This window comes from Nannobrachium achirus (assembly GCF_963921795.1).
Source record: "Nannobrachium achirus genome assembly, chromosome: 23".
Taxonomy (NCBI): domain Eukaryota; kingdom Metazoa; phylum Chordata; class Actinopteri; order Myctophiformes; family Myctophidae; genus Nannobrachium; species Nannobrachium achirus.
The window spans coordinates 10,262,746-10,271,596 of NC_137830.1; the positions used below are offsets into that span (position 1 = coordinate 10,262,746).

General features: G+C 40.9%; 1 protein-coding gene across 1 annotated transcript in view; it reads left to right on the top strand.

Annotated features, from left to right (window-relative positions):
* Nucleotides 1-1,258: 1,258 nt before the first annotated feature.
* Nucleotides 1,259-8,851, top strand: part of LOC308308744 (uncharacterized protein) — a gene marked incomplete at both ends in the record, with an annotated part of 38,905 nt that continues 31,312 nt past the window's right edge. The window contains 2 exons of the mRNA XM_080754197.1: nucleotides 1,259-2,068; nucleotides 2,241-2,477. Coding sequence (XP_080610323.1) covers nucleotides 1,259-2,068; nucleotides 2,241-2,477 — 1,047 coding nt within the window. The remainder of the gene's footprint in view (nucleotides 2,069-2,240; nucleotides 2,478-8,851) is intronic.

Below are 8,851 nucleotides of genomic sequence, written 5' to 3' on the forward strand. Positions count from 1 at the left end.
GTCCGCGGGCCGGGGATAGCTATTTAAAAGATGTTGTCTCTTTTGAATAGCTTGTCGGTAGCCTAAATGAGTACCTATTGTTGTGCAATTGACAGATTGATTCTATTTGCATTGGTTCTCTGTTAAATTAATAAGGTAGCCTATGTTTATTATAATATAAATGGTAGTGGTTTAAAATAAAAGTGAACATATTAATCTATTATTTTAAATAACTTAGCATGCATTGAATGATGAATATTTAAAATGACTGTTATTTCAATCATACAATTTAGTCATGTGTCATAGCCTGGTGTCTTATTTTCCCACCACTGTATTTTATGGACAAGGAAGTTTGCTAGATAAAGACTTATGTTGCAGTTGGAACACATTTATTAATTATGATTTAATATATGACATTAACAATATAATAGATAGCTACATGTTTGAAACAGCAAAGTGTGTTTTATTACTTGTATAATAAATATATATATTTTTTTTTATTCATCTTGTTATAGATGCCTGCAAGTGGAAAAGAGAGAGTTAAAAGCAAGGTGTGGGATTATTTCTCTAAAGAGAATGATGATGTCACATGCAACATCTGTGACGGGAAAGTCAGCCAGGGTTCCAGTAAAGGTGCCACGAGAAACACCAGCAATTTGTGGAGCCACCTCAAGGCAAAACACAAAGAAGAATATAATAAGGCCCATAAAGATGCTGCTGTCGTCCAGGAACAGGCTAGCACCAGCGTGACCAAAGAGCCAGATTCACGGCAGCCTACTTTGCCAGAAGTCCTGGATAAACAGATCAAATGGTCTGTCCATGATAGAAGAACAAAAGAAATGGATAGAACGATCATGGAAATGATCGCCGTTGACATGGAGCCATTTGCAATTGTGGAACATCGCGGGTTCCAGAGGGTGATGGCTCGAGCGGAACCCCGCTACACGTTAAAGTCTGAGAAGCACTACAGAACCGAGATGCTGGATCAAGTGTACCAGAAGGTTAAAGTAAAGATAAAGCTGCTTGTTTCGGAAGAAAATGCAGGTGACAAGATGTCCTTCAGTACAGATTGTTGGTCAGGCTCCACAGAGTCCCTGATGAGCCTGACGGCCCATTTCATTGATCAAAATTGGGAAAGACAGGTCGTCACCCTCAATGTTCAGGGAATGAAAGGGTCCCACACTGGCCAATACATCAGCGAAATGTTCATGGCAATGCTGGAGTTCTGGGGGATTGAGAAGCAACGTGTGCTACTGGTGCTGCGTGACAGCGGGTCTGCATGATCAAAGGCATGAGGCTCATCGAAATGCCGGATTGGAGCTGTTGTGCGCACACCTTGCAGCTTGTCATCAACGATGGCCTTGAAGCTCAGAGGAAGATTGAGGACATCATTGCAAAGCTGAAGCGGTGTGCTACACACTTTAATCATGCAGTAGTCGGCAAACAAAGGCTTACCAAGATTCAAAAGGAGGTTGGCCTTCCTGAAAACACCATACTGCAAGAGTGCAAAACCCGATGGAATTCAACCCTCCACATGATTCAGAGGATGTGGGAGCAAAGGCGTGCTCTCACAATTTACTCTTCTGAGTATGGAAACTTCACACTTCCTACTGCTGACGAGTGGGACCTTGTCTCAAAGCTGGTTGAGACATTGACTCCATTTGAACAAATCACCTTGGAAATGAGCAGCGCAGATTCCTCTGCTTCATGTATCCTGCCCAGCCTGGTAGTGCTGAAGCAGCTGCTTCAGCAAGAGGGAGAACATACCAGGGGCATTCAGACCCTAAGGCGCACAATGCTGCAGAGCCTAACAAGGCGCTTTGACAAAGCGGAGAAAACTAAAGAAGTGGTGTTGGCGTGCTTCCTTGACCCGCGATACAAGGACCGTTTCTTCTCATCACGTGCGGTGCTTGCCCAAGCCAAAGATTGGCTCACAGAGGAGTCCAACAAGGACAGTGGAAGCACAGAGAGTCCAGAGCCGGAAAACCCCACACAGTCCACAGAGGAACCCCAAAATAACCCCACAGAGGCAGAAGCAGAAGACAACAATGCAGAAGGAGGCAACCCAAAAAGACCAAGAGTGGAAGAGGTTATTATTCATTCCCTTTCTTGATGTACCTTGCTCTTACTGTAATCTGTACTCTGTTCTTGTTTTTCTTTAATCTTTTTCTTACTTCTCTATAACTTGGTAAATATATAAACATATACTGCTGTGCTGCCTCTGGGCAACTGATAATAAAGGTATCTATCTATCTATCTAGGTTCTGGATGACATTTATGACAGTATACTGTCTTCAGGAAACGAGCCAGCTGCAGCCAAAACCATCAGCGACGAGATTGAGTCCTACCTCAAAGAAAAACTGGAAGACCGGAAAACTGGCAACCCCCTTAAATGGTGGAAAGACAACTGCAAAGAATACACAGCACTGTCAAAGATGGCCAGGCGATACCTCGCTGCTCCACCCTCATCAGTCCCCAGCGAGAGGGTGTTCAGCACAGTTGGGGCTGTCTATGATCCCAAAAGGAGCTCACTTCTTGGTGAAAATGCTGAAAAGCTTGTTTTCCTCTATTACAACCTGCCACTGGTTGACTATCAGTACTAGTTAAAAAAAAAAAGCAACAACACGTTTTGTTTTTTCATTCAAATTATTTTGGAATGCAGCTTAGTGGAGAGTGAGACTAAGAACTGATAATGGTGCCCAGCAGCCAGATTGATAATACAGTAGCACCTTTGTTTTAATTTAACTTGAATGCTGCAGAGCTGCAGAGAAAGCAGACATATACTGCTACTAAGTTTACAGATGCAGTACATTTGAGTTGTTTCACTTTTATGTTGGAAGTAATTGTATGTAAAGTACATTCTATGCTGCTTTCTTTTCTTTTGTTGCTTCATGAGACTCCAACTTATTTTGTAATGTAATGCAGCTTATAGTGGAGACTGGAGACTAAGAACTGTTAATGGTGCCCCAGCAGCCAGATTGAGAAAATAGCACTTTTGTTTTCATTTAACTTGATTGCTGCAGAGAATGCAGACATATACTGCAAGTTTACAGGTGCAGTACAGTAACAGTTGAGTTGCCCAGCTGCCAGACTGCTAAAATGGCAGGCTTTTGTTTTCACTTTTTTTTTTAAGTTCAATGATGCAGAGAATGCAGATATTGCAAGTTTACAGATAGTTTTGTTTGTGTGTAGACAGTGTATGTTTTACATTCTATGCTGCAAAGAGTGTAGGGGTTGTGCTATTTTTACTAGGGCTTCTGTTACAGCCTACCCCAAACCCACAAGCGGTGTGTTGATTTGCACTGCACCACAATCAAATATGCCTTGTTGCCTTCAACCTACTTTGGTCATGTTCAGTATCTTAACCACATAAAACCTGTTCTGTATCTTGCCACTTATAATTGTGCCAGAGATCATTAATATGCAGTGTTGCATATCACAGTGTCTCATCTGTTGTTTGCCTCAGAGAGACCTGTTAATTTGTCTAGTAGCCTATCCTGTGGTTTTGGTTGGAGTTGATGTTCAGCTGTTTTGAGCAATTGTCTTTGAAAATGTTATTAAAACACATTTCTTGAAGGTTCCGATATATTTTTCATTTTATTTTTATTACAAACCGGCACCATATATATATATAATGAAATATCGGTATCGTATCAGTATCGGTGTCCAGTACTCCCCAACATCGGTATATCGGTATCGGGCGAAAAATATGGTATCGGTCGGGCATTGCCCCAAAGCTGTGAAAAGTGAAGATTTTTTGATGACTCATCACTTTTTACAATTTCGGGGGGCAAAAATGAAGCCCAAGGAATGTTTTTCATGCAAAACAAATGCTTGCAATGGATTCGGAATCATGAAGAACCCCTAGTTTGACCCCTCACATGCTACTTAAAGCACATTTATTTTTTGTATTGTTTTCCTGTATAGTGAAGTCGATGGGACAGTGAATATACAAATGGCCATTACTTTTTTTCGCGATGTTTCCGGCAGAGCAGGCCTCTCATTCTGTGGACCTTAATGACCAAACTAATAGATAAAACAGAAATAAAAAGTACGGCAGAACATCACAGGTCCTCTCCCATTATCAGGGACTGGGTCCCTGACTAGAAAGGATTATGACGATTATGTCAAATTATGGCAAATAATTGCGATTAGATGATTATGTAATATTTGTGACAGGCCTGTTTAGGTGTAGGTATATGAACCCGGTAAACTGCTAAAAATAGAAAGTCTAAACCCCAATAGAAATTAGTTAAATAGAAATGGTCTAATAGAGAAAAAAATGAACCAAACATGTTATTTTTGATGTTATAAATATGGAACACAGACCGGTTTATGTTGGGTGTTGTTTTAGCTACTTTTTTCCATAGGCCTACATCTTTTGTGTTTCAACTCCACTGAAACAAAATGGCGGCAGCTAGATAATTAAGACCAGCGGTGCTCAATTGTATCGTTATTATTGCACTGGGTTCTGACTTTGAGCTCAACTTGACTCTCCAGTCCTCATGAGAAATGAGGATGAGGATCACCACCGTTTATAGTGTACATCTCCTAGAAACCTGTTATGAATAGCACCAAAATGTCCTTTATACTAAAGCAGGGCTCTTCAACGTTTTCAGGCCAGGGACCCCTTAGCTGAGAGAGAGATGAAGCAGGGACCCCCACAAACTTTTCATAGATTCCATATAGTTTAATTGTTTGACAGCACAATCGTCAGTGTATTTTGGATTCATGTACATTTTCACCTTCACCTTTCACTCTGTACTTAGTCTGCTCTTTTCCCCCTCTACACCAAAGCTCTTTGCCGAAAATAGCCGATCTACAAGCTCACAACACCTCACAGCACGAGGCGTTGTGAGCTTGTAGATCTGCTATTTGTTCTAAAGTATATATGGACGCTGGGATTCAAGTGGTTCAACAAGGAGGAAACAATGTTTTGGCGGGCCCCCTGTAGCAAGTGGGTTTGTCTGCAGACCACAGATTAGGGGGGCTGAAGACCGCTGTACTAAAGCATTTATGAAGGATGAAAGCTTACGAAGGAAAATAGTTGATGTTGATGAGCTATAATGCATCATGTGTATGTCTCTGGTCTTACTGTTTAAATTCCTTTTATCAATACTGGCCTGTTTATTTTTATTTTTTAATGACATTAACCCTTTATTGCAAAACAAGACATTGTGTGTCTACACCTGCCTAATCAAGGGAGAACATTCTGTGAAAATGTTGTGTGTAGCACAAAGATAGGATATGTATTCCAGCAAGCGCGGTCAGGACCTGGACCAATCAGTGACGTCTCGATTGGGGCCAGATCAAGTCTAACCATGACTAGTCAGATCTGGCCTAGAATATCACCTGATTTTAACCAACATAAATCCTGCCCACGAAAACTGACGTCCTGGATTAATCAGAGGTCCGATCGAGGCCAGATAAATATCATAACTAGTCACATATTATGTTTACCTTATATGCTCATATTTCAACTAACATTACAAACGATAACAATAATCCTGTCGAACAAAAAAGTCCATATGACGTCCTGGTAATGATGTCAAGATCATCCCTATACTGTATGTGCTGTGATTTGGCCGAGTTCTGAACGTCACCGGAGGATGATATCTATAACGTCATCATGACGTCATTTGGCAAGTCTAGGGTTTGAGTCAGGGGCGTCCAAACGAATTTCATTTGACCCTCGGGCCGCATTTTGGACACCCCTGCTGGTCTAAGTGGTTAAAATGTTTAAATGTTATTAGGCAGACCTGCATGCCCGTATTCTACTGTTACACTGCGTTCAGACTCGGATATAGATAGGGTGGCCATCTGGCCAGTGATGTATATTGGACCAGTTATCCATATATGGAGACCCCTGGTACATGTGAAGCTAGACACTGACATCACAGTGAAGCTAGAGCGTGATGTCAGAGTGGCAAACCCATTCTGTTAGAGTGGTTCCCCTGACATCACAGTGACATCACAGCGACAAACCCATAGAACCACAGTGTCAGGCGTTATAGACAGAGATACATACGGACAAGCTGTGACCGTTCACATACTAAACTGCAACCTACGGTCACAACAATTACAGAATGTAGAATAATAGTTATTTTGTATTGACCTCCTGTTATCAGTCCTATGGCATCACATCAATACAGAATGCAATTGTGGTCAAAATCTTATCCAACAACAACAAAATATTCTACGTTTTGTGGCTCAAATGGTGCCATGGCATTGGTCCAAAACCTCATTGTTCCTACATCCCATTAGTCAGAATCTGGTGAATGTTAACCTGGTGAAAAATACTATGCCTAAACCTAACCCTAACCTCAGTAAAACTATGCCTAAACCTATCCCTAACCCTAACCTCAGTAAAACTATGCCTAAACCTAACCCAAACCCTAACCTCAGTAAAACTATCTAACCCTAACTAAATTAGGACTAATGAGATGTAGGACTAATGAGATTTTCTTCAGCAGTCACCGCTCAAATGCCGAATAAATAACAGATCTTCATATGAAGAAGGTTGAAAAGCACAGACGTGAGGCTACACGCACACATGGACGTGTCTAAAGCAGGATATTGCGATCTCAGAAATCCATGTCAGCTAATTTTTATTTAAAAAGTAACATTTCCACAGGGACTCGTTGTAATCGCATCAATCCCAACCGGTGCGCTCTGGAGACTCCTCGCTGGATTTGAGGGCCAGATTTGATCACAGGCTTAATTTAGTCAAAATCAAATTAACATTCTCCTGCAGAGTAATTATGGTTTTATATTTTTATTCTTATCTCCCGTGTATTGCTGCTGTCAGCTGAAGACCTTTGTGTCTCCTATTAAAAGTCTTTGGAGAGTTTTAAAGACAAAACATTTTGGGATTCGATCCAGTCGGGAGCGGAAACCACTCTACGTCATGCTGTAGTCTTAGACGGACTACACTTTGGCCGGAACTATCAAACCAGAAACAGTTTTAACCCAAAATAATTCCCCTGCGCTCAAGGATATACTTTTAGGGCCTACCTAATAAACACCTTGATGCGGCGTAGTTTTGTTTTTGGAAAATTTGTTTGGTATGCATCTTTTAGTCCAACTCGTAGCGACTGACAAGACTAAACTAGGCTACTTGAGCATTTTAATAGGGATTGGGGGGAACCAAAACAAAGAGACACCGCTTCTTCTACTTGTGGTTTCCGCCTAGACCGGATCAAACTGCCCGTAAACGAATACCAGGCTTTCCCCCGAGAAATCCTGGTGACACGAGGTTACATTTCATATTGTTGTTGTCGGGTGGAAACCTTGTAAGCTTCCTTTTTTGTTATCATTTTAAAAACAATTTAAAGTAGTGAAAATAGCTGATCTACAAGCACACAATGCCTCGTGTGTGATTAAGCAGGGCTTTACGTTACAAATTTGAAACTTGGAGACGCAAGTTTTAAAGACAAAACATTAACAACAAAAACTGCCTCATTTTCAGGGTTAGGGTTAAGGTTGAAGTAATCCATTTACCATTCGAGGGTTGTGGGTTGTTGGCTGATTTACCACTGTTTCAGGGTTGTGGCAGTCGGCTTCGCCTTGTGCCAAACAACCCTGAAACAGTGGTAAATCAGCCAACAACCCACAACCCTCGAATGGTTGTGGGTTGGTTAAATGAAAGAAAACACAGTTGTAACTTGCAAGGTTATTTAGTTATACAATTGCAACACAACAGTGGGCGGGGTCCATGAGCCAACTCAAGATTGTTGACTGATTTACCACTGTTTTAAGCCAATCAGAATCCAGTATCTGAACATGTGACCACAAAAAGTGGTAAAATGGACGAACTATTACTAATGAAGGATGCATTCTTCCCTACAGGTGTGATAGCACTGTAAGGCATCATTGCATTTTACAGTATATGGATTCTTGAAACACACCAAAAGCAGTTGCAGCCTTTTGCCTGTGGAGGGCAGCATTGTACTTTTCTAGAGCAGTGCTTGTGCCTCTGTGTGTGTGTGTGTGTGTGTGTGTGTGTGTGTGTGTGTGTGTGTGTGTGTGTGTGTGTGTGTGCTGTAGCCTATACCACTGTTTCCCAAACAGTGGGTCAGGACCCATTTGTGGGTCGCGGACACATTTTTATGGGTCCCTTAATTTTTGGTTTCTTACATTTAGTTTTTAATTATTTTCCTTTCAAAACATTTTCAAAAAACATTCCCAAAAAAGAAATTTTCTTTTAAAAAAAGAAAAGAAAAAAGCAACTAGTTGTGAGCTTGTAGATCTGCTGTTTTCACTAGTTTGGATCGGTTAAACTCAATTTGCCACTCACTTTGACACCATTCACTTTATGTAAACTAATTGACTATTTTTTTGAGGAAAATTATATTTTTGTCATGACTGTGGCCACCTCTGGTAAAATCACCTATCTCCTCCCTGTAAGCCAAATGACGTCATGATGACGTTATGATAAGGTCCTCCTCCGGTGGCGTTCAGAATTAGGCCAGATCACAGCCCATATGGGGATGACGTCATTACCAGGACGTCATATGGACTATATGATTATTGTTATTGTTTGTAATGTTAGTTGAAATATGAGCATGTAAGGTTATATTCCGGGACTGCTATTTTTGAAATGTCATGAAAATGTGTGCAAATCTTTGAATATTTGTATTTCTTTATGCGAACATTTGTAACTTAAAATTTGCTTCTGGGTGGTCCCTGGAACTAAATATTTTGAGATGGGGGTCCGTGGCCAAATACATATCATTTTGGGGGTCCTTCACATGAAAATGTTTGAGCACCCCTGTCATAGAAACATAGGTTTTTCAAAAAACCTCAGAAGGATTTGAAATATTCAAAAATAGCAGATCTACAAGCTTGTATATCTGCTATTTTTCAATAGTTA